Source organism: Mytilus trossulus, chromosome 8 (assembly GCF_036588685.1).
Source record: "Mytilus trossulus isolate FHL-02 chromosome 8, PNRI_Mtr1.1.1.hap1, whole genome shotgun sequence".
Lineage (NCBI taxonomy): Eukaryota > Metazoa > Mollusca > Bivalvia > Mytilida > Mytilidae > Mytilus > Mytilus trossulus.
The window spans coordinates 75,301,087-75,328,889 of record NC_086380.1 but is presented as its reverse complement, the minus strand read 5'-3'; the positions used below and the strand labels follow the sequence as shown (position 1 = coordinate 75,328,889).

The window sequence follows — 27,803 nt, the reverse complement described above, 5'->3', positions numbered from 1 at the left end:
TGAAGCTTGTTCATACTTTATTGAAAACAATAAAATCACACAATATTTTGATCAAACATATCAATATAGGGGAGATAATCATAATTTTCTCTGTGGCGAGAGCAAATTCATCATATTAATTCAGTGTCACTTTTACTTTTGACTCGAGGCTCAATTTTGATTTGTCTACTTGGATACTGTCCTTTATACTGTGACTAATACAGATACAAAGTCATTGATATCAATATGGAAACATGTCAACCAAATTGTCATTGCCTCTGAAAATGACATTGCCACTGTATATGTATTGGTTTATTTTTTTATCACAAAATTAAAAAGGATGAACACTTTTTTTTACCTCATTTTCTTAAACTGATCATCTTTTCACTGTTTACAATATAAAATTGGCATTTTTTAGTACAAAGATATGAATATAGACAACATTTTACAACAAATCCATTCCGTTCATTTTGTTTTACAATTATCGAATAAATATTATATGATTTGTCTATTAATCCTGAAATTTATACAATACAATATGCAATTAATCCTGAACTTAATACAAAATCCTATCTCCAATTAATCAATATCATGATCAGTAAATAACTTGAATAAAGTACTTCTATAATAATAAAATTAAAACTGGCAAATTATTCAATGTTATTATATCTGGCAAACAATTAACAACTATTTAAATAATAAAACAAGGGTTCGACAGAAGTAACCAACTTTATCAATCAACATGCACAACATATAAATTGCTTAACTCTTTAGCACCTAAATTTGGAGGCCAATAAAAATACCCCATTTTCAACAAAAATATATTTAAAAGTCCTTTTCCTATAATTAATTATTTATGGAATATCTTATTTAGAATCTAGTATTGAGGAACCTAATTCACAACCAGTTAAGCAGATGTGCACACAATCTAATAAGGATAAGGGCTTTTGTTTACCCATCCACAATAGGTTGTACATTCATGTACACTCCATAGCATTGGTACCATGGACAAGCAAAATATTTTGTCCATCCTTATACCCCTACAACCATATATGGACAAGGTTAAGTGGGGAAATAATTACACCTTAAAGTGTATTATTACCTAAAGGCATTAATTTTACCGACTTTTCTAATTCTGTGAAATAATTCTCCTTTCGTTAATGTTTTTTTTATATATTGTGCCTGACCTCAATTTTACAACCTAACCATTATTGTGAAATAGTAAAAAAGTATTTGTTATAAATCCCCCTCCCCTTATCCCTTTTTATTCTTGTTAAAAACGACATAATAAAAAAATTGTTAATGAAATATTATAAAACAAGTTTTTAAAGGTTTGAATATCTTATGAATGTTTAAAGGATTTTAACAAAAATTCAAATAGAACTTATCATATGTGAGAAAAACTCTTAACTCTGGTATGTGTTGGAGGAAATTTAACAGATTAAAACAAAGGCCCTTTTATTGCAAGACTCTTATTATTCAGCAATATCAATAATTTGAATATATATTTATCATTTAGATTAATGGTCACAAATAAATGTTTTACAATCTAAATTATAATGTGTAAATTCATTGTTGGTATGTCATTGGTTGGATACCAATTGTTTAACAGTTAACCATTCAAAATGTTTTTAAATTAAAGTCAAATTGTCCTATGAATATAAGTTATAATTTATGTTTATATTTCTCTATCCTAACCTTACTGTTAACCAAATTACTATAAATTCAGAAATTATTGTTTGTATTATTAGTAACATTTTTTTCGAATGAAAAAAAAAATGCGAGCTTTGGGAGAATCTTAATGTAACTATCTGTATCCAAGGTAATAACATGAGTTTTTAGTATTTAAATATGCATTCAGTCCCATTATTATAGTTTATACAATCCTTGATTAATTATTTCTGTATTAAAAATTCCTTTACAACATAACATCTTTCTTTGATCTTTGAATATTAGTGAAATATAAATCTTCTTTTACCTAGGATTAAAACTTTGAAATGAAAATGCAATAATTATAATCAAACCACCACATCATTATTTATATTTCTGTATAGCAATATAACATTCCCCACAGAATGTAACCAAAAGTTAGCAGGCAATAAATTCTAATATTGCACTAGTGCAAAAAATCTTCAAAAAATTCATGATGCATCAACAACAAAATCTTAGTTTGAACAAATTTGTACTTTCAAATATTATATTGCTATGCAATTAAAGGGTTATTAGGTGAATATTGGGGAATATTGTCCAGAGTAGAACATATATTGCACTCGCAAGCTCAAGCAATACAAAGTTCTAATGGGGACAATATTCATGCAATAACTCTTTTATATAAATCTCAAATTCACATTACTCTAGCAAATTCTAATCATGTAAGCATATTAATAAGGAGACTGAATAACATTATTTGAATAAAAATTACATTTATTGACAAAGAACAACATAGGAAAATATTCCATTTATAGAGGAGATACCATTAAAATGCTGCAACTAAAAACACAATAAAACAAAACATTAGACAGGATTCACACAAACAACAGTATAATGAAATTCCACAACACAAATTGTGAAAAACTAGTATTCATTTAAATGAAAAATTGATTAAAATTCATCTGATTGAACTAATTGATCAATGTATATGTATTAAGGATGATTTATTGATGAATATTCCTTTGGTTAAGTAGCTGATGCATATGTCTGTACATAGAGTGATAAATTCATGAATATTCAATTGGTGAAGTAACTGATGAATATTCATGAGTTGAAAGTAACTGATGAATATGTATGTATTTAGAGTGATTAACTGATGAATATTCAAGAGTTGAAAGTAACTGATGAATATGTATGTATTTCGTGTGAATAACTGATGAAAATTCGATTTTAAATTATGTAAATCGAAATGACACTTCAATGTTAATTATTGTACAATTAACTCTGTATTATTTTCCTTTACATAAATTAATATGTATATAAGTAATGATTAATAACTTATTATGATAAAATTCTGCTTCATTGCCAATTATTAAAAATAATCAACTCAGTTATGAATTTTTCTACATTTCAAAAATTCATTAAAATCAAATAATAATAAAAATTATGATAATAAAATGTTTTAAAATCTATGGTAATAGCTGATTTCTTTTTTTGTTTTGATTTTCACGCATACACAATTATATACAGCAGAAACACAAGCACTATATCAACAAAATACTTAGCGATATTTCATTTAAAATGACTGTGGGAGGGTACGACAGGACTTCCATATTCCCCATAACAAACATGACAAACAAGCAAACTAATCTTAATTTTCAATATAATCAAAGCTGATATGGAAACTCCACAACAAACGACCCACGACCCCATGTCCAAAAACAGAACTTGTATATTCCTACCCTCTCATATTCATGTTAATAAAATAGCTCTCACATGCCTTTTTATGAATCCTGCGCATAAACATATTTATAACATTTTGCATATAAAAACAACAAGACAAATGAACAAATTAACCACAAAATTGCATTGTTTTAACATGAGGTTTAATTTCAACCTGGTCTTATTTCGTCATTGAACATTTACTGAACATCGGAAAAAAGGCAGGTGGATCAGATCTGAGAGCTGTCGTCATATCACGGAGTGACCTCATTATTTAATCTGTGATCAGACAGGCAAGTGATCATTCCTAGCTCAGAAAGTCATAAAATCCAATCAAATTTACAGTTAAATTTCATAAAATCCATGCAATAAAATTGCAATACAAATTGTACATATAATAAACTTGACTTGAAACCATACAATAATAAAATTATCTTCCTTAACATATCCTTAACAGACTATAACATACATATATATATCTCTTTAAACATATTCTATTGTAAAACTTTGAGACTGGCAAGAAAACAATTGAACACTGGGAAAGTTGCATGGCAATTTGACTCAAGGCTTTCCATGAGTTTCTGTAACACTACAATCTAACAACAAAATTGAATACTTCTGGAAATTTTAAAAAATACAAGACACTGAATTGTAAAAATTGTAAACTTTTTTTTTCTATAATGCGTAGTATTTTCTACTGCATTTTGCAATAACTCAAATTAAACTGCATAAAAAATTTAAAAAACCCAGAAAACATCAAAAAGGTAAAATGATCCTGGTGTTATTAACATGCACGACCCTTAAAATACACATGTAATAAGGAATTTCAAAAAAAATCTTTTCAGATAAATAAATGACCTTCATTATGATAAAAACATTGTTGTACCCTTTTTTATTTGCAGAAAGATGCTAAAATGTTGAAAAATTTACCCTGTAAAATATTTTTTTTCTGATTTTATTTGCATCGTTAAAAACATAACACAATCTGATCAAAATTGTAAACTTAAAGCTATGAAGAAGAAAGAATGTATTATATCAGAATTCAGGTTTCTGTTTGACTAGAGCCTAATAAAGATCTAAAAATTTACAGTACTTTAAAAATGACACAAATGGTCTACAAATTACAGATCAAATCTGACATATATTATACTATAAAAATTAAATGATGATAATAATTTGGCAGTTAAAGAAGCACACATAACAGTTTACGCTGTGACAACAAAGAGCACCTGGTATAGATAGCACACAATACTGTTAAACCATAACCAACAACTTGTTAAGCTGTACCAAACTAATGTTACATTTTTAGGATTTTCCCATGTGTAAACAAAAAAAATATTTCCAATTTAATACAGTTGTTCATCATATGAAATTAAAGTTTATAGATATAGAAAGATTTATGCCTTTTCCTAAATCATAGAGGTGGTCAAGTTCACCCAAATATTTTCTACTTTTAAAAAACTTCAATAAAAATTGGCAGCATACTCTTATAAATTTGTTAGTATTGTTTCACATGATAAATTTTCATATTTATATTTTTTTTTAAAAAGCTATCTTAAAATATGCTTTTCAGAAAAATCAAAATTTATGTCACCTAAACTCTTACAAATTATGCTTTGACAAAAAAAAAGAAGAAAGAACTGAATATCAATTTGGTAGAGCAATAACAAACACACACTATAGCAATATTCATTTTTATGAATCTTACAGAATTTAAAGCAATTCACTTATTAATAGAGTACTTCAAGCATGCATCACTAATAATTACATGTAGAGGAGCAATTCACTTATTAATAGACTACTTCAAGCATGCATCACTAATAATTACATGTAAAGGAGCAATTACTTGCTCGACAATTCATCATATTATTTCTTGATCACTGTCATCTTGATGCTCATGCTTTCACATAGTACCCAATTATATCAAACGCATAACTGAATTGAGCGTAGGACTGAATACACTAAATATAAAAAAGACGATTTCTAGCACTGTTATATATTCCGTTTCCTTAGTGCTTATGAATGAACTTTGATGACATGGCGAGCCCCATGTGACTTGTGATGACTGGATTACAATTGTAAATACGACTAAACTTCTTCGATCTTTCCGCCCCAGTTGAGTTTGTATTGTTTATGTCTCCATTTGACAATAGTGTTTCTGTGAGATTGTAAAGTTAGGAATAAAGCTAATGTCTCTCTCATCAGCCAGGCTACCACAAATTCAAATTTGGAAAAAGGTAAAGGACCATTCTAAAAAAGACAAAATGAATTTATTAAAACTTATTTGTATTTTTTCCATTTTAATAAAGTCTTACATGTTGGAATTCTTTGTTATTTCAATGATAAAGTCTTAGTTGTAAACATATACCTATACATTCAGAGAAGCCTTACAGAATGCTTGAAATCTTTGTTATGTTTTTTGTCCGTCTATGATGCGACCTATAAAAGGTGGAGTTCTTAGTGTTTTGATTATGTCGTCTGTCTGTATGTATATCCATAAAAAGTAATATACAATTTAGAGGTGGTCGCATAATCTTTAAACTTGGTACACATATTCATGATGATGTTGACTTTATAAATAGTATGGCAAATCAAGGTTTTGACAATGATTACACTGGTAATTGAACAGAAATATTGTACAAGCAGGAAAGGACACAAGTTATTGTCAATATCATTTGTTTTTCAGCAGATTATTTTTGTTTGCTTGTGTTAAGCACGATAATGGAAACATATATTCGGTAAAATATCAGCCATTTAATGAAGCATTGTTGGTATTTTTTTAAGATCACAATGCAGAAAATTGAATACAGAATTTTTTAATATTCTTCGACTTTTTTCTTTGAATGCATTCTATAGAAAATGTCAAATAGATACTTTATTGTATGTATGTCATGTATAGGTTTTAACTGTTGAAAGAAAATAATCTTTGTCATTTCAATACATACCTCTACTACTCTCAACAGTGTATAATCTAACAAAAACCATAATAAAATATGCATTAAAAACACGCCCATGGAACTTATTCCAAACAAGTATTCTATAGCCCATGAGGCACAAGCACCCATCAGCATACATTCTGACAACGGCTCTAAAATAATCAGGTGTGGCAAGAGAGCAATCCTTAATTGAGACCACCTGGAATTCAAAAATAAGACAAATTTTAAATTTTGGTTCAGACTGTCATCATAAAAAGCAAAGAGTTTCTAAGTATGTTTATAACATTGGAGTAAACTATTGTAAGAAATCTCAAGAACACTGTATAGCCTTATACTTTACATAATCATTCATAACACTTTTCTATGTTATTCTGTGTGCTGTTGTTTGTCTTTTAATCTCTTTCTATACAAAATTTCTAAATGTACACTGGTCATTTAATCCATTAATTGATGAACTTTGACTGGACCAAAACATTTATTACTGGACATTGCCACATGTCTGATGGACCTTGGGATTGACACATCATCTAATCCATCTTCAATAAATCTTCAATTAATCACTCAAAAGTTTGTGCTCTAAAATTGTAATTTAATTGCAATAAAATATTTGTTGCTGACCATTTTTTTTCTCACTCAGTATATATAATGAGATGTAAACAAACCTGATTATTCTTTTATGGAAAGTGCCTACTGATGAATAACCACTATTTTGTTGAGCTGTTGAGGTACAGAGTACTGATTTGTAACCACTACAAAATATAATCATAGGGGTTTATTAACTAAGGAACTGTACATATATATACTGATGTAACCACTACAAATTGTATTCCTAGGTTTTTATTTACATAGGAATTCTGCATGCTGAGGATAGACAGAAAACATAAATCAAAGCAAAAATTAACATTTCTTACCAAAATAGTGAAAAGCCCCCCAACATACTAAAATTAATAATAAACAAAATTGCTTCACCAAAGCAGTGAAACCCTTTGGACAGTCAATATATGATTTGAGTAAGTAAGTAAGTAAGAATTATTTTTTTTTAGAGTCGGCATATATATACATAATAACAGAGAAAACATGAGCTCTGGTGAGCTCTTTAACCGACTTTGAGTGATTTAATTCTACAAACTGTAAATTCAGCAGATTTCACATTCCTATAAATTTTCATGAATTACAATGAATTATAAGGTTGTTAAATAATGGATAAATACACCAGTTTCAGATAATGCTGCCAGCAATTAACAAAGCTGTAAAACTATTAAAAAAAAATACAGTAAATATGTATATTATTTGTTATTTTATGTATATCTATGTCGGTTATAAAAACATTATTCACTTTTTCTACACGTTTTATCTCATAAATAAAGTTATGTCATCAAATATATACCCCAGGGAGAAAATGTTTTCAATAGCCTTGAATTACATTACAACCTGTTCTCAGCCACCCGCCTACAGTTATAATCTAGCTCTATTTACATGATAGAGGATCTGAATATGATTTACAGAATAGAAAATTATGGCCAAAAAGTGCAAGATAAATGGCCAAAAAATATAATAGTAAAGAATAGAGAATGGGGTGGTATATTATAAAGAATATAAAAAAAATAGATAAAAAATATTAAGTATAGAGGATTTTTTTTTTAAATCTAAGGTTAGAGAAATGAAGGACCGCCCATTTGGACCCTCATGATAGATGGTAGTATATTACCTATCTATCAATGATACATTTTATCAACAAGCTGTTTCCTTTACATTAATTATATCAATTATGTTTAATATTGCATATTTTTTATAACAAATTGAGCTTCACAAAAACAAAAACTGATATTATGTTGATTAATTTGTTGGTAGTTCAATAGCTGGTGTAAATCATGAAAACAATAAAAAACAATTGACTTTGTTAAAGCAATTCGCATAAATCAAACATACATATGATACAACCATTAATGGCATATACTGTCACCAATGTCCCATTTACTTGAACCTTCACCCCCCCCCTCCTCCAAAAAAAAATCATTTAAATTGAATAGCCCTGATATCACTACTTATAATCAAAATTATAAATTACAACTTCTGTGGATTCATTATCATTGATGGGATACCAGTTTTTGTGAATCAAGTGATCCACAAATTTACATGCTTGTAACAAATTTACCTTTACCAAGACTTTGGTAAAACCTCAAAATCAAATATCTGATAACTTTGTAAAGAAAGTTATTCTCTTTCCAAGTCAACTGGTACCCACGAAAAATAAATGAATCCCCAGTAACAAAGCCATATGTGACCCATTATAAAAGTACTTACACTTGTGTAAAAGTGTGATTTAGAACATAAGCTATCTGTGACTCTTTTTTAAAAGTACTTACGCTTGTGTAATAGTGTGATTAAGAATATAATCTTCAGAGAGATATTGTCCTAAGGGAGCTAACCCACCAGCTTTGTCAACAGGTTCTCTCCGAAATAAACAGGACATTCCAGTACAGGCGTTTATTCCTGTAGCAAAACCACCAAGTGTACTTCTGGCATTGAAAGTTGCAAAGTAAACCTAAGAAATAATAAATCTGATGGTTAACAGCGATAAAATCAAAACTCTTCATTAGTATAGATTCACTTATTTAAATTTTGTATTTCATCATAGCTAAAAACATATTCATAAAACAAAACTCAGCATTGGGCATATCAGAGAGCAGGCTTTGGCAACTGTTGTCACCATCCAGTATATCAAATTGAATAACTTTTATCTATAGAAGAGTTGGTTGCAAAAATGAGCAGCCATTATTTAAAAATCACTTGAAGAATGATCTTGCAAAGGTACCCAAGCTAGTTAAGGTGGCAGTGTTCTGAGTTCTCCCATGGGCCTTAAACCACCACGGTACCATACCATGGTGTTATCTTGGATTATTTTATAATAGAATGTATAGGGGCATGGTGCTATATTTTTTTTTTGAAAACAGTGTAATGTTAATTTTTATGGTGCTATTTAAAAATTCTTAGGACAAACTTGGGTTGTATTGTTCACCACTTTGCAAAATTCTATTAAAATGACTAAATATGAACTATTCTATTAAGAACTAGAGGCTCTAAAGAGCCTGTGTCGCTCACCTTGGTATATGTGAATTAAACAAACGAAGCAGACAGTTCATGACAAAAATGTGTTTAGGTGATTGTGATGTGTTTGTACATCTAAATTTACTGAACATTCTTGCTGCTTACAATTATCTCTATCTATATCACCTTTTGGCCAGGTGAGCTAATAAAAAGCTCTTTAGTATTCACTATTAAAATTACAAACCTTTTCATAAACACTGGCAAATCCAAGTTTTGGACGATTTTCAAAGAATGGCATCTGGACAACCATTCCAACATCAGGTTTCAGACAGCAAACCATCTCCATTAAAGTATTCTCATTCACTGAAAAAAAACATACAATTCATGAAAATAATGGATCTTAAAACATGCAATATTGGTATTATAATTAGCAACATTATATTTCATACAGAATGTAACCACAACATTGTGTGCAATATCGGCTTCAGCTGTTGTCTGCTCTTTATAAGTCTGGTTGTTGTCTCTAAGAAATTGATGCATGAATTTTGACACAGCACAGTTTCAAAATTACAAAAATATACAAGTTGGCAGTATACAAATACAATTTACTGATTGGTATTATCAAAAATGTCTTACTGAACATTAATATTTTCACCTGGTCAGGTGTAATTCTAGTAAATGAACTCCTTCTGTAGGAAAGAAATTGACCTTAGGCAATTGAATATCTATACATCATTGTACATGCATTAACCTTTTTTCGGTTGAAAAAATCTAAAAGCCAAGTCTGTAACCATGGTAACTGTTGTTTGAATATTAAAATAAATAAGAACCCTACAAAAAACAAGAATGTGTCCATAGTACATGGATGCCCCACTTGCACTATAATTTTTGATGTTCCGTAGACCTTGAAATTGGGGTCAAAACTTTAATTTGGAATTAAAATTAGAAAGATCATATCATAGGGAACATGTGTACTAAGTTTCAAGTAGATGTAACTTTAACTTCATCAAAAACTACCTTGATCAAAAACTTTAACCTGAATTGGGACAAACAGACGCACTGACAGACGAACAGACGGACGGACGAACGAATGGACAATCAAACGGACAAACGAATGGACGGACAGAGGCACAAACCAGAAAACATAATGCCCCTCTACTATCGTAGGTGGGGCATAAAAAAAACTTTCTGTTTTTATTTTTTTTATATTCAACTGTTACAAAATAAATCAAAATCTATACATTTACAACTGTTACGTACATTTGCATAAGGTGAATATCTTAAATTTATAAGCTTACTGTGTACAGTACTAGTGCAACCTGTGTAAAAAAATGTGGAATTAAGCAGGATCCATTTTAGAATTCTCCTTTTTTTCCTGCAAGGATAGTATAAAAAGGAAGATGTGGTATGATTGCCAATGAGACAACTATCCACAAAAGACCAAAATGACACAAACATTAACAACTATAGGTCATGGTATGGCCTTCAACAATGAGCATAGCCCATACCACATAGTCAGCTATAGGCATATTTGTGGACCATGAAAATGTGTCAGTTAAAGCAAATGTTGGAATACTAAGGTATTATATTAGACAGGTTACACTATACTTAAAGGACCAACCATTAGATTAACTTACTTTTGATACAACTGTCTGAGATCAATAGATTTTCATTCTTCGCTGCTTCGTATGCTTTGATCATGTTGTTAATTTTTCCGTTTGGACAAATGTATTTAATTCCTGAAAATAAGCAAAAATGTCAAGAATGGCTTTGAGAGATTTATGAAAATCAACTTATAATAATGATGCTGTCAATATATGATAAAAGTACTCACATGCTATGTGCAGTACTACACAAATCCATATCATGCTTATTATTATTTCTTTCTAACTTAGGACATGAAAGAAATATATGTTTACTGTACCCTGACAGACCTTTAAAATATTTGAGGACTTACTCTTTAACATTTTTCACTAAAAAGTAGGGCAAAGTATATATTCAGTATTATTGTTTTTTAACAGCAATATTCTCCTTGTTCAACCACTAGCTAAATGCTGCTGAGAACAACTTCAACAAATTACCATTAACCTTGAATATAGTTGAACTAAATATACTGAATCTGATTCCGATACCAGACCAATCTATTTAGAGTTTGCTGATTTAATTTTTTAAGTTATTCTGTTCTAAAATAAACATAAAACAGCTGTAAAACTGGACTACACATTTTGACAGTGTAGATCAAGAAGCAAGTATTATATATATACAAATATATTTATACCAAGGATTAGTTATACACACAGAAATTAACATGATTAAAGCCAAAAACGTGTATTTGGATTAGTAAAACACAGACAATGACAGACATACATCTACTTAAATAAATTATACAGTCTCCAGTGGTCTTAAAACAAAAGTGTTTCACCTATATGTTTCAGAAACTCCTCTTTTATTTCATACAAAAACACAATTTTAATCAAGATTTAACTCAATATTTTACTTGTTTAAATTAAAAGATCCCACTTTTCTTTGATTCAATATAGATTCAATTTTAATTTTCTGGAATTATATATAGCAATTTAGGATACATTTACAAATAAACAGAGAATGAAAAATTTTGTCTGAATCTTAAATAAAAAAAAATGTCAAAAAAAAGTGCAATTTGGGTATCTTCACATTAAATTAACAACAATATTTACAACACAAGATATATTTCACAACAGCTTTTAAATTTGAGCATAAATTCTCATGAATAGGAATCTGATGTTCAGTAAATTTCAAAATGCAGTATTTCTTTTTGCTGCAAAAAGTTCAAAATTGATGCCACTGCTCAAACTCCTAATGTGAAGTTAAGATAGTTATATTGTGCAAAGAAAAGAACTACAAACAGTATGTGTATTATGTGTAAGTTTTCACCATTGAAAGCACCTGAAAAGAAGAACACAATGCTTACCATCATGTGGACCATGTTTACTGGAATAATATTTAGCCTGTCAAAAGTTTCAACAAATAATACTTTTACTCTGGCATTCTGTGACATGTTTCTCTGTACAATGGAGAATGAGTCCATTGGATACAGATGAGGATCAGGACCTCACTAGCATATAATGTTATAAAGAGAGTCATAACTCAAAAACAGTTAAAGAGATGTCACCAAATAATTGAAATATTAGACCTTGATCTGACTTTTGTGATTTTATAAGCATTTTGCATAAGTTTCATAACATTTTGTTGAGGCAAACTTAAGTTAGAAAATGAAAACAGAATACATCATTTTTTTCCCCCATTTGTAAATGGCCATAACTCTAGAACAGAAAGTAATGTCACCAAAATTCATAAACTGTAAAAGTTTCATAACATTTGGTTGAGGCAAACTAAAGTTAGAGAATGGAAACTGATTTGACTGTCCCTTTGGTATCTTTCGTCCCTCTTTTATGGATGTATGTATGAATAAAATAGGGTTTAACACTTATTGCCCCTACTGCTGCTGCTGCGGAGGCCTTAAGTATTCAGACAACTGTTGGAATTCAAAATGACAACTTGACAACACTGGCCAAGCATTGGCAGGTTCACAAAAACTAATGAAAAATGAGGTTACATGCTAGATAATTATATAGATACAACATGCTCATTTGTCACAGAGCTGATAGTTTTAACAAGAAGCACTGTACAACCAAACAAAGACTTTCAAATGTATACAATTGTGTAGATTATAGTATTATTTTTAACTATTTAAAATGAAATTTGTATAAATTGAACACAACTTTAACTTATTGCGTTAGCAGTACATGTATTTCTCTAACTTGTAGCTGAATATTGGAAGTGATTGTTCTTATTTTCTTATTTCATATGCATTTCTCATTCAATCAACAAATTCATTCAGATACAAACAACAAATACATGCCATGCATGAAGATATAAAATTCATACATTTACAATTCTTAACAACTATCATCACTGAAGCCTAAAAGCAGCTTACAAGCTCAGCTTGATAAAGACTTTGAATAATTACCTATAAATAATTTAGCGTCTACTTTAGGATAAAGTTCCATCAATTTCTGAACAATCATTATGGCAGGGTCACTTTCTTCTTGCACACAAAATAAAATTTCAAACTGAAAAAGAAAAAAACATAAAAAACTAAAATTTGTATTAGAACATTTTTGCGGAAAAAAAAGTTTGTACAGAGAAAAAAAAACCATAGCCCCCCCCCCCCCAAAAAAAAATAAAATGGTTGCTGCCTTAGACACATGTAAGAAAAATATCTAAATACATGTAAGTATCTCTTAGTAGTTGGAAAATATTTTGGTGTAGATAACTACTGTACTGACTCTGCTCTGTACCTTGTCAAATAATCAAGGGGAGATAACCCTTAGTTTATACCTTTCACAATAAGTAATTCCCTCGTGCTTGTGTTGAGTGAATGATCATGATGATTGTGAAGTAAGATGATCTGTGGTGATTAGAGGCCACATTCTCATGATTAACATCCAGTGACAAATTTTCCATGTTCAGAATGAGAACTTATTATTAGGATATGAATATTTACATGATAACTGAACCCTGCTTTGAAATAGACCTACAAGCTACATTGAATCTTTAACTTGCAAGTTCACAAAATACAAGGTTACATTTTTTGTAATTCAACAGGAAGACCTGTCACCCTTCACAGACACCTTATTTAGTGTATTTAGTTTCAAGGTGACCTGACCAAAACTTCATCAAATACTACCTTATTAAAGAAAAACACTGATATGATTCAAGAAAGAAAGACTAATAGAGGTACAGACTTGAAGAAAACATAACAAATTCACTATCTTTACTGTGTGGTCAAGGTTGTTCATCATCTATATATATAGCAAGTAGTACATAGGGTTAAAAAACATCCATAAACAAAACAATTTTTTTAAATAACAGTACATGTACACATGTATATTATATGTATTCATGTATAATGAATGCATTTGTATGTAATACATGTATATACATGTCATGCATGTACACAAGTAGTGACCTATATATAGATACCTGTTTTTCAGAATGATGGATGTGAAAAATATGTTATCTTCATTGTACATGTAAACATTGGAAAAATACGATAAACATTCGTCAGACAGTACGTAAAGTTAAACTGTCATGCAATAGGTGATAGATAGTGTAGTACATGTGTCATACCATAGAAATTATTATCATTATTTATCCTTTATGTGATAAAATTATCTTTTATTTACTTTAAAGGACATTTCACAAATTCGGTGAAATATTACTTGAAATAGGACATAAGCATAATATGATGTACGTGTATACAAATTTGAACATATAAGATTTGAACTTGGGAATTTTTTTTAAGTTTCTTAACATGTTTAATTTTTTGCTTTGAGAAATATATTTTTTTTATTTTTAAATTTCCAATTGTTTCACTAAGAATAGGTCAATACGTTTTAACATATACATGTATATGAAATAACGATAAAATACATGAACTCAGTATGCACCAACCAATATTCCAAATGGTTTTTTTTAATTCATGATTTTTTTTTATACATGTACTATAATGAGAGACCTCATGTTTTTCACAGGGCCTAAGTCCCCTTATAAGCATCAGGCCTAAAATAAAATATTGTTTGTTTCCCCGATCCGGACCGACCCTGCAAAAATGGTGCTTCTCATAAAATTTAATTGTCAAATCTAAGTCGAATATTATTTTATTCATTTCTGATTTTCAGGCTTGCTGGATCATCTGATAATGTTCAAGCTTTTTTGGAAAAATTAAAATATTTCCCGACCTACCCTCACCTGGCTTGGCAGTAAACACCACATGATCTATATACTTACGTTGGGATATTGGTTTCACCTCAACAGTAAACACCACATGATCTATATACTTACGTTGGGATATTGGTTTCACCTCAACAGTAAACACCACATGATCTATATACTTACGTTGGGATATTGGTTTCACCTCAACAGTAAACACCACATGATCTATATACTTACGTTGGGATATTGGTTTCACCTCAACAGTAAACACCACATGATCTATATACTTACGTTGGGATATTGGTTTCACCTCAACAGTAAACACCACATGATCTATATACTTACGTTGGGATATTGGTTTCACCTCAACAGTAAACACCACATGATCTATATACTTACGTTGGGATATTAGTTTCACCTCAACAGTAAACACCACATGATCTATATACTTACGTTGGGATATTGGTTTCACCTCAACAGTAAACACCACATGTACATGATCTATATACTTACGTTGGGATATTGGTTTCACCTCAACAGTAAACACCACATGATCTATATACTTACGTTGGGATATTGGTTTCACCTCAACAGTAAACATCACATGATCTATATACTTACGTTGGGATATTGGTTTCACCTCAACAGTAAACACCACATGATCTATATACTTACGTTGGGATATTGGTTTCACCTCAACAGTAAACACCACATGATCTATATACTTACGTTGGGATATTGGCTTCACCTCAACAGTAAACACCACATGATCTATATACTTACGTTGGGATATTGGCTTCACCTCAACAGTAAACACCACATGATCTATATACTTACGTTGGGATATTGGCTTCACCTCAACAGTAAACACCACATGATCTATATACTTACGTTGGGATATTGGTTTCACCTCAACAGTAAACACCACATGATCTATATACTTACGTTGGGATATTAGTTTCACCTCAACAGTAAACACCACATGATCTATATACTTACGTTGGGATATTGGTTTCACCTCAACAGTAAACACCACATGTACATGATCTATATACTTACGTTGGGATATTGGTTTCACCTCAACAGTAAACACCACATGATCTATATACTTACGTTGGGATATTGGTTTCACCTCAACAGTAAACATCACATGATCTATATACTTACGTTGGGATATTGGTTTCACCTCAACAGTAAACACCACATGATCTATATACTTACGTTGGGATATTGGTTTCACCTCAACAGTAAACACCACATGATCTATATACTTACGTTGGGATATTGGCTTCACCTCAACAGTAAACACCACATGATCTATATACTTACGTTGGGATATTGGCTTCACCTCAACAGTAAACACCACATGATCTATATACTTACGTTGGGATATTGGCTTCACCTCAACAGTAAACACCACATGATCTATATACTTACGTTGGGATATTGGTTTCACCTCAACAGTAAACACCACATGATCTATATACTTACGTTGGGATATTGGCTTCACCTCAACAGTAAACACCACATGATCTATATACTTACGTTGGGATATTGGTTTCACCTCAACAGTAAACACCACATGATCTATATACTTACGTTGGGATATTGGTTTCACCTCAACAGTAAACACCACATGATCTATATACTTACGTTGGGATATTGGCTTCACCTCAACAGTAAACACCACATGATCTATATACTTACGTTGGGATATTGGCTTCACCTCAACAGTAAACACCACATGATCTATATACTTACGTTGGGATATTGGCTTCACCTCAACAGTAAACACCACATGATCTATATACTTACATTGGGATATTGGTTTCACCTCAACAGTAAACACCACATGATCTATATACTTACGTTGGGATATTGGTTTCACCTCAACAGTAAACACCACATGATCTATATACTTACGTTGGGATATTGGTTTCACCTGAACAGTAAACATCACATGATCTATATACTTACGTTGGGATATTGTAATTTGAAGAAAGATTCTAAGTTTGCATACAGATGAGGATCAACACCAACAAGAGGCTTAATGATAGATACTCCCGGGAGGTCTTCCGGGGAAGGTGTAGGTAGTTGTCGATGTAAACGTCGGATTCTGAAAATAAAAAGTATTTAATGAAATAAACAATTTCATAATGAATCACTTTACTTTTTGCGTGTTTTTTTTAAATTGGATTATTTACCATGTTTACATAAAAGTACATTCTACATGTATTTCAATGGTTTCATCAAAACAAATCTTTGTTTACAACATGTACAACTGACAAATATATATATATTTAGTAAAACTTTGCCAGAAATATTTGATTTGCAAAGTGAAATGACTAGAGGCTTACAGTGAAGACTTCAGGAGAGTTGTCTCATTGGAACTCATACCACATCTTCTTATTCATTGTTTCTATATGCATGCTTTCAGCATGTATAGATAGTGACATGTAATTAGTTTTCAAGCAATATTCAAAGATATTCTTTATAAATAATGTGAAAGAACCATATCAAAATCTGTTTGGAGGCCAAGTGAAACAAAGGAATCAGTAAATATTTCTAATCAAAACAGCACTTTAAGTTTATCATGTTAAGGCCACACCAATTTAATTTCTTGTTCTACGGATTTTTGGACTCCCAAATATGGGGCGAGTGAGCGATTTGAAAATTTTAATAAAAAAATATTTAATTTGCAAATTTTTGAGGCGAAGCTTGAAAAGTAAAGGCGAGCGATTATAATATTTTTTTGTAAACATTAAAAAGTAAATTTTGACAATATTAAAACTTGATTTATCACTTGTACGTTGACATTTCTTTAATTTCTGATGTATTTTTTCCCTGTTCACCAAGAAATAGTTAAATCTGGTCTATGTGTGTGTGACTGACAATTGCAATGAGACAATTCTCCATTCAAGTCATAATCAGTTTGGGGGCAACCCCTTCATGTTATAAATATCCCTTTTACATGTTTGATGAGGGATCAATATAAGTTATAATATATTTGTTTGTATAAAAAAGCTCATATTTTCTCAAAGAACTATATATCTTTCTGGTATTAAATGGTCAAAACATATCCAAGAATTTTGTAATATTCCTGGACTTTAACCATGTTAACACATTTACTTTAACAGTTTAATATTATTCAAAATAAGTGAACTCCTCTTTTAAAAAAAGTTGTTTAAAATATGATGCAACTCTTCTCTTTTTGGGTACAAAATTCTAAGTTTTCAAAGGTTTTGTATAGAAGAACTATACAAATCCTTGGTATTTCTATTTTCTTTTCTACATCAATATTAAAATGACCCCTTAATATCTGAGGGAGTGATGTTCTCAACCTGATTATAACAAACACAGGTCAAAGTACGGCCTTTTTAACACGGCTTTGATACAGACCAAACAGCAAGCTATAAAGGACCCGAAATTATTAGCGTACACAATTCGAACAGGAAAACCAACGGTCTAATTTATATATATATCCAAACAGGAAAATACCAAATTATGATCAACATCAACAAACGATGATAACTGCTGAACGACAGGCCCCTGAATCAATCAGGACAGGTGCATACACATGCAGTGGCTATAGATAGTTTTGTTTCGCCAGCATACAATATAATTGCAGTTGAAGGCAAATCCTTCAGAAGTTCTTCGTACTTTATTCTAACAGCGAACATGTTTTGATAGGGAATATAAGTAAGGGGGAAAGAAACCAATTGTGTGTTCTTTACAGGTATGTCCGCACTGTTATAAATTAATATCGGAGCACTCCCTCTTTGGATAAAAAGGTTTCATGCTGAAACAAATATTCTCACAAATATTTACACCTTGTGATTGGGTGATGTCATGTTTAAAGTCGTTATATACAGGTTAGACTGTGATTTTAAAACAAAAGTTGATATCTTTTTATAATATTTATAAAAACAACGGTGCGGAAAATGGACATGATTACATTTCCGGATGCGGGAAGCGGAAATATCACAAAAAATAAAAAATTTTGTTTAAAAAAAATAGGTGAGGGCGGGTCCGTTGAACAAGGAATCAAATTGGTGTGGCCTAATACATATATAAATAAAGATAAAGAATCCCTATAACTAGGCAATAAGTCTAAGATGACCATGTGTAGGCACTGTCATTTAAATTAAGATACAGGTACATGTAGGCACACCTAAGATAAATAAACATATATATACAATGTTATTTTATTAGCAGTTCCTTCCATTCAAATGTATACATGTTACCCATGTCGAATATTTGAATTAAATCATGATATTTTACAATAAATTATGGTATAAACTGGTTTCTATAGATCTACATGTATGTTATCTAAACCCTTTAACACCTTCTTTCTTATACCTTATATGACAATGATTAATTCATCCTTTTAAAAGCAATAATATTAATTTTAAAGTGATGACTTGTATCAATTTTCTGAGGCATGAAGTTAAATAGATCATAAAAACATAAAATATCTTCTGCCCCTGCCTCTCAACCATTAAGTAAGTTAAATCTATAATAAACAAGATAAAAACAAATTAAAATATCATTCGTTCTGCCATAACAAAACCAGTCCCATCGCATACACAAGAAGATTTATCCTTGCTTTTAATGGTTGCTCATCAATCAGATAGACACAACTATGACAACAGCAGGAAGGGACTCATTGCTGACCCTGACCTAGCTGCAGAAACGTAGCTCTTAGGTCCTTATGGTTTTTTTTATGGTTAGCAAATAGTCAAAAAATAACAGAAGATCTAACCTAAGAGCTTCAGTGCCGCAGCCAGCACTGACCAGGAGACAATTTCTGTGGGCCTCTAACATTTTTTCTGAAAATGTCACTACAACAGTAGAAAGGCTATAGTGATACTTTGATTCTGGGCGAGTAAATTATAAAAACTTACTTCCACTGGGTTTAACCACAAGTTTTTTAACAGTTATCATGAACATTTAAAAATACTTGTGGGTAGTTTAGCAATCCGTGTAAAATGCCTATGATTACAGACCCAGACTGGTAAAATAGAAACTATTGCAAGTAAAGTGAAAAAGAAATGTTGCAGAAAATGCCAGATTGACATATGACCTATGAAAAGTTGTGATGTAAGGATGATAGTAATTTAGAATATGATTTTGTACATTATTTGATTATTTGATATTCATAATAAAATTAAATTGAAAAGTGAGTGCAATGTGTTGTGTATTTTTTTGGTGGGTGGAGATAAAGCATAGGTTTGCTTTATATTATGGTTTTCATGGTAAAAAACAACTCCCTCCTTTTCCCTCTGTTGTATTTGGCAGTGTTCTCTAAAAGTGGTGGTTATATTCATTCATACTACTTAAATTCACACAAGTCTGACAATTTGAAGTTCAGTGCTAGTTGTAATGTACATGTCCACCTTAAAGTTTGATTTGATTTTATTCTTTTTTGGGCTTTCTGGTATTCAGTCACATATATAATTAGTAGCTCCTGATCACAATGAAAAAAAAATGATGGCCTTGGCCTAATTTAACTTTTTGAAATAATTGATTTAGCCTAAACTTTATTTCAAACATGTACAGGACCACTTGACATGCTTGATTTGTAGTTGTGGTGGTCCTTAAAATCACCAAGCTTATAAAAAAAAATCTGATAAGGCATGTGCACTGTCATTTTGAATTTATTCCCAATTGACAGGACTCACACACTTGGAAATTAATGATGATGAATATATACCAGTAATCCAGTAATTGATTTATAGAATTCTGATATACATGTAGTACTAAAATCGTGACTTAGTAGTCTAGTCCTTGTATGACAAAGTATAAATCTATAAAAGCTGCATGTGTTTATCAAAACACATGTCTACGTTCCTAGAGACATAAATAAAACCAAAACAAGAATCCTTAAATGTATTGGAAAATTTAAATACTCGCCCAAGAAAAATCCATTATCACCTATTTTGATTTTTTTTATTCTTCTGTATTTAATCATAAATGCATTTTAAGATAATTAGATGCATTTTGAGAGGTGGTTTAAACTACATGCCCCATCCAAATGCATTAGAGGGGGTTCCAACCTCCAGTAGTCCCCCCTTGATCTGCCACTGTTGTTAAACTTCTTTAACAATAGTTCAACAGCCATAAAGTTCTATATTGGAAGGTCCTTAATTTCTTTATTCTGTAATTTGATAGGTCATTATCTCTAAATATTTTTTGTACTTGTTGTCCATTATTTCTTTTTCTTTATAATTTAGCAACCTATTATTCTGTATTTAGTCTTTCTTTCTCTCTTATTCTATATTATTTTTGGTATTTCTACCCACAATTCCATATTCTGTGAACTACATCAAGAACCTCAGGTATATATCCCTTCCTGTTTCCCTGACCAATACAAATTTACATGTATTTCACAAGGGATCAAATTTCATGTCAACCCTCAACAAACAATGACACAGAACATTTATAATTTGCATTTTACTTGAATCATAAAATAGAACTGAAAAGGTTTATAAATATTTTTTTTCAACTTCCTTCATCCTGTACACACTTAAATTAAAATTACAAACTATTTCCTTCATTTAGAAATAACCCCTATGGCTATACTCTTGATGAACTTGTCCTTTAATGTTTTATGAACACCCTTGTACTGTATAATATATGTGGTCTAAGGTCATGAAGGTCATCCTTAATCATGTTGTTGTTTGATACATCTGCCACCATATTAAAATAACTTTCATTTCCTTAATAAATAAATGTTTAAATAAATTGTTTAACTCAGATTCAGATTTTTTTTTTATTAATCATGTTAATTAATTGATAGATTCACTTTCAGCACTATTTCTTAATAGTCAGTTATTATTGGAGGGAAAGCTGAGTGACTGTAGTGAATGGACTTATGGCAGTAAAACTGATCATCATCATGATCATAGTCCATTAAGCTGGATTTTATACTTAATAAAATTTTAACTAGTTTGGGTCGCTCAAACATATACATTGTACAAATGTACGGTAATTATGAAATCTAATGTTGAAATTTTGTACCCAATCTTATTGGAATTTTGTACCCAATCTTATTTCCTTTAGCCTTGATTCATCTTCTATATTGTACAAATAAGATAGCAGTTTGATTAAATTTCAATATATACTGTTATGACTGGATTCATTTATTAATTTTTGAGGTTCACAATTTTCCTGGATTGAGAAAAACTTTCTTGATTTTGGATTTTGTGGTTTTGCCCAACTATGCCTTATTAGCTATAGCAAATTTGTAGTTTGTTTAACATTTAAATTTGTGGTAGGCCTGTACCCACGAAAATTGGTATCCAACAAATAATACTGAATCCGCAGTATATATATTGTGACGGTGTATATATGAAGAACATATTCAATTCATTTGAATTTACATGTACTTAAATTGAAGATTGAAAATAACTGCATCAGCAGATATCTATCATGTTGAAAAAATGAAAAATTCAATTACCATAAAATCAATTTTAATTACATGTAAATTGACAAGTTGTGTTGTTAAGTGAATAGGAGAGCAAGGTATGCAGTTCAGATAAAACACCTACGAGTAAGCATACATGTATTATTCAGGTACATTTCTTTGATTTTATCCTTATCCGCCTAAACACCTACAGTCAATATAGTGATATTAAGTTTGATAAGTAATGTTAAAATAAATTACATTTTTATGACCGACTTGAATTTTATTAAAATGTTTGTGTTGGTTACGATCTATTGATGTTGATAAAGTTCATGATGTTAGTTTACCTTGCATATGAAATAACACGGATGAAAAAGGATTTAACTGTTACTATTTACATTTATATTTGACCAACCTTGTCATGAACATGAATGATGACTGTATACCATTCACGTCATAGAAGTCAATTCTTACGTATTATAAGCATAATTTATTTATGACTTTAATCATAATATTAAAACATAAAAAAAATTAAAAGGCAGTTTAAACCCTTGATCTTTCAAGTATTATAAACATCATAACGACTTTCAGCCGACTTATTATATATGAGCAAAATTTTCATGGCCCTTTTTAAATTTAACTGGAACAGCCAACACTTGCTTAAATTGTGATGTAAAAAATGTGGGGTTTCTAAAATAAACTAACCTTACAGTATACTTTAGGACAAAGGTACACTAAAATCTCATTTATAGGCCCCTTTGTTATTTGCAACATTTGTCATGTTCATTTCAACAATGTTCAAACCAAAAAAAAAGAAATTAGTAATCAGTATAAATTTATCCTTCAAAATGTTTATTACAAGATCTGCATGGTATCATTTTATCGAAACATCCACAGTTGTAAATTTATCCGATGATTTTTTTTTTATGTTTAGGAAATGGTTAAATATTGTTTATCATGGCATTGCAATTATAAATATAAAATGTATGCTTTAACTTGTCAATTTAATTTGTTTATGTCTCTTTGGAAGATTTAAACAATTACAAAACTATTTTGTTAGTGCTTACTGTTTTTCATGTTTACAGCCATACAGACACTGGGGATTCGTTGTAAATAAGAATTTATTTGAACTTAACAATCTGCTTTAGCAAAATGAAACTCTGGTCAATTAATGAATATTTGTGGTAAAAAGATGACATTAGTGATTTGATCCCTTAGGACATGTGGAAAGATAAAATCAACCAGTCTGAAGTTTCTTTTCATGTCAGATAAATACATAGATCTTTAAACAATGTTAAATGAAATCATTGAAATGTCAGTTACATTACTGTCATTTAAGATGTAGAACATGTAGTTATAGGGTGGGGTGTGTGAAACATATACAAATACAAAAGGTAGAAAATATACATAATATACATGTATATTAGTTGTAAAAAAATATACATGTATAATACATGTTGCATTAGGTGTAAAAAAAATATACATGTATGATATTAGGTGTAAAAAAAATATACATGTGTATTAGTAGGTGTAAAAAAGTATTAATGTATATTAGGTGTAAAAAATATAAATGTATGCTGTGGATTCATTTATTTTCATGGGTATCAATTTTCGTGGATTGAGGAAAACATGCATTTTCATGGGTATTTGTTTTCGTGATTTTAGTAATCGCTGCATACATGTACATATCCTATAGAAAATGTTTAATTCGTTGAACATTTTAATTCGTGGTTCAATTGTACCCACGAAAACCATGAAAATTGGTATCCAACGAATAATAATGAATCCACAGTATTATATTCACACATTTAATATCATCTGAAGCCAGATATTGACAATGTCACATTGTATTTATCATGTTTATAAGATAATAACCATGTAACATAACTTTTATAGTTTCACACCTTGGTAATGATGTAAATCAAGAAAAAAGACCCTCTGGGAAAAACTGGTTTTTACAAGTAAATCTGACCAATAGATGTTATTATCACTTTGTTAAATTTTGTGTGGGAAAATATAGATATATATCTACTTGATCATTATCTATATGATGTCATCAATGTATATGATCTGTTACAATCAATTCAGTTGAAGCAATAATAATGCATTATATTTGGTCAATTGACTAAATACATGTTAACAACAATTTATATATCAAAAGAGAAGATGAACATGTAGAATGGTTGCCAATGCAATGAGAATACCAAAATGCAAGTGACACAGAATTCTTTGCTATAAAATTTTGTATATATACAATACAACACAGGCCTAGAGCTGAATTTTATGACAATTTTAGTTAAATGATTATATGTACATGTTTTAGATGATTTATACAGAGAGAAGTTTTACACACCTGGGGTGGTGGGCCTGTTGTTGAGCACAAAGACTGGGTCTACAGTACATATATATATGTGTCTAGTTTTTAAATTAACTTAATAATTTTCCCTTCGTGTTTAACATCTTAAGATTCTCCCTTTACTCCCTTTTGTTGGTTCCCCCTATCATGATTTAATAGCATGTCTTTTTCAAAAAGTTAGTATAAAATATATATGTCTTAAGCTGGAAAACAATGTTCATGTAAATAGTCGTCATGCTCTTATCACTCAATCAAACGGTAATTTAAAGTCCTGTTTATAGTACTAGTGCAAACTTCAAGTATTGAACAATCAGATAAAAGTGATAACCATAAAGTACTTCCTCAATATTTACTACATGTACTATGCCCTTTGATTTAATTTATTTCCTCATATTAGGTGAACTTGACCAATCTGTGTACATTGTCAATAAAATTTAAAGGACCCTGTGAAAAGAGAAATTCTTTAGATAGGCTTTAACTATGTCATGTGTGTTTAAAAGTTAACTGAACTTAGTGCTGCCAAGTTATTATCATTTTTTTTTTTTTTTGAAATCCCTTTTGGCATGTTTGGCCAGTGCACGTGTTGTCATGGGAGTCAGTTCATAAATTAATTCACTCCGATATTAAAGGCTATTTTTTCAAAACACTGTACAATCATCATGATCATGACATTGTACATGTAAATGTTTCATGGCAAAATATTTTTTTTTTCTTTCTTTGATATTTTCTTTTAGAATCAATATGATATAGATACATGTAAACTTCTAAAAATCTCTTGTTTTCTGCAATTTCTAAATATATTGAGTTTAAGGATAGGAAATTTAAATGTTAATAATAAAGACAAGTTGGGAGGCCAGAAAAATAAATATACCTTTTACATGTTAGCACTTTTTGACTCCTGTCTTTACATACAATTGTATAATTATTAATTGCAACGTACAATTCATACTGTGTCAGTTTGAGCACCTAGATCTATATATGTAAAATGTTTTTTTGCCTGGAACTATATATGGATGAAATGGATGTTAAATCTATTTTCAGAGAGCAATTCCAACATTTTCAATTTAAAGGTGTTACATGTGTAATAAATATATAGGTTTAAAATTCTATAAAATGGTTTCTAAAAAAAGGATATGCATTTTTTTAAATCATTGAATTTTTACTGTTATATATTTTGTCTATTTCAAAGATTTTTAACCAAGAACTTATTAATTATATATCAATATGTACAATGTACCACCATTACCTGACATGTAAGGAAAAGGCACATTGTATAAAAACTTATAATCATTATAAAGTGACATGACATGTTGTCAATCAACAATTCCAGATTGATCTATTTCAAATAAAGTAAGATGTGTAATTGTCAATTTGTGTTCACACTTTGTTGATATACATGTTACATCAATTGGGATTTTTTTTTTCTAGCAAGACCTGAATTACCATACATTTGTATCTGCCAGTCAAGGGTGTGGAAATATCTCCAAATTCTTCATTGAGATATTTGTCCTGAGGCTGAGACAACAGTACTACATGTATGTCAAACGTATATATATGTAGTACTATAAATTATAATAAGTGTACTCTCTGATTTGTCCAAGGACAAGTACCACAGGCACTTGTTTCTATCCATTGGAAGAACCACTATCAACGTATATTTACGAGTATACGTTGATAGTGGTTCTTCCAATGGATAGAAACAAGTGCCTGTGTCTCAACTACTGCATCATGCATGGTTATTTGTATAAACATGACATTTAAAAAGCGGAGAGGAGGGCGGAGTCGCACCGGCCTGATATGTTTCTGTCTGGAATATAAGATCTTACCCATAAATAATAGCTACTGTGTGCATAAGCCAATCGAAAAGCCATCCTCCTACAATAGCAATGGCTAATCCTACAGCAAAATATTGCTCTACGCTCATATTAAGTTCATTTTGACGATAGATGTTAACCCCGTCTGTTTAAAGAGGAAATGCACAACGAAATGACGTCAGCGCATGCGTAACAAAAGGCTCTAAAAGGGAATTTTTCATCTATAAATAGATTATGAACAGTGAATCATCTGGGATCAACAGACAACGGGACATGTAACAATATTTATTAGTTGAATTAACCTGTAAATGACTGTGTTTTGGGATATTTATCTCTTCATTGAATACATGTAGGTCGTATTATTTTTTCAGACCAGAAAACACATTAAAGTTCAAATTATTAAAGCAGGGAGGAGCAAAAAACTACAAGAATTAAACTTTTTTTCATAACCTAATTTGGGGGTTGAAATGACTGTAAAAAAATTGTCGAAGATAAAGTCATGATATGGTACACTCCTTTTTTCTACGTTCATTCGAAAGTTGCTGATTTTTACATTTTTCCTAAATTGTTACCCAGTTTATAGGCTAGCCCATATATCATGTATATATCATCAATAAAAAAATCGCAGGCCGGTTTCACAATCAGGTTATTAATACGTTCAATAAAGATGAATTGGACCAAAAATTCAACTTTAAAAACTATAAATAGTTGTAAGTATACGCTAGTATTTGTATAGTAAGACGTCTTACGGCTATACAAATCCTTGGTCACTAACAAAATTAAGTTTTATAAAATTTTGTTGCTTTTTTCGCGTCAAAAAGTTATGAAAAAATGGTCAATTTGTCAATTTAGGCCTTTTCCCCTCTTTTTTTTTGGAACAAACATACTTTTATTTCAGCTTCTTTTTTTATAAATGACTGAAAAAATACATATCTAAGAAATTTAAACAGAAAACTAATTGATAATTGATGTACATGTTTCTCAGTGGAAAAAATCATTTCCCCATCCCAAATTTTACACATTTTTTCTTATGAAAATTTTATTACTAGAAAAATATTTATTTGTAAATACACACTTGTTTCGTGGAGTCTTGAGTGTGATTATATATATATACTGACAGTGGCGAATCCAGGGGA

General features: G+C 30.4%; 1 protein-coding gene across 2 annotated transcripts; it reads right to left on the bottom strand.

Moving 5' to 3' along the window:
* LOC134681409 (ceramide glucosyltransferase-like) lies at positions 1–26,839 on the bottom strand. Of its 2 annotated transcripts, XR_010100625.1 has the most exons (10): positions 26,680–26,839; positions 17,070–17,208; positions 13,345–13,447; positions 10,973–11,074; positions 9,580–9,698; positions 8,654–8,832; positions 6,950–7,036; positions 6,297–6,486; positions 5,139–5,601; positions 1–5,077 (listed from the first exon to the last, which is right to left on the bottom strand). XR_010100625.1 is itself a non-coding variant. In XM_063541023.1 (9 exons), exons 1-9 carry the CDS (start codon positions 26,775–26,777, stop codon positions 5,440–5,442), a joined length of 1,179 nt encoding a protein of 392 aa, XP_063397093.1. In that variant the 5' UTR covers positions 26,778–26,839; the 3' UTR covers positions 5,135–5,439. The 2 variants fall into 2 exon arrangements, 1 of the variants encoding a protein (XP_063397093.1); XM_063541023.1 differs by lacking the exon at positions 1–5,077 and having other exon boundaries at positions 5,135–5,601.
* Between the last annotated feature and the right edge of the window lie 964 nt (positions 26,840–27,803).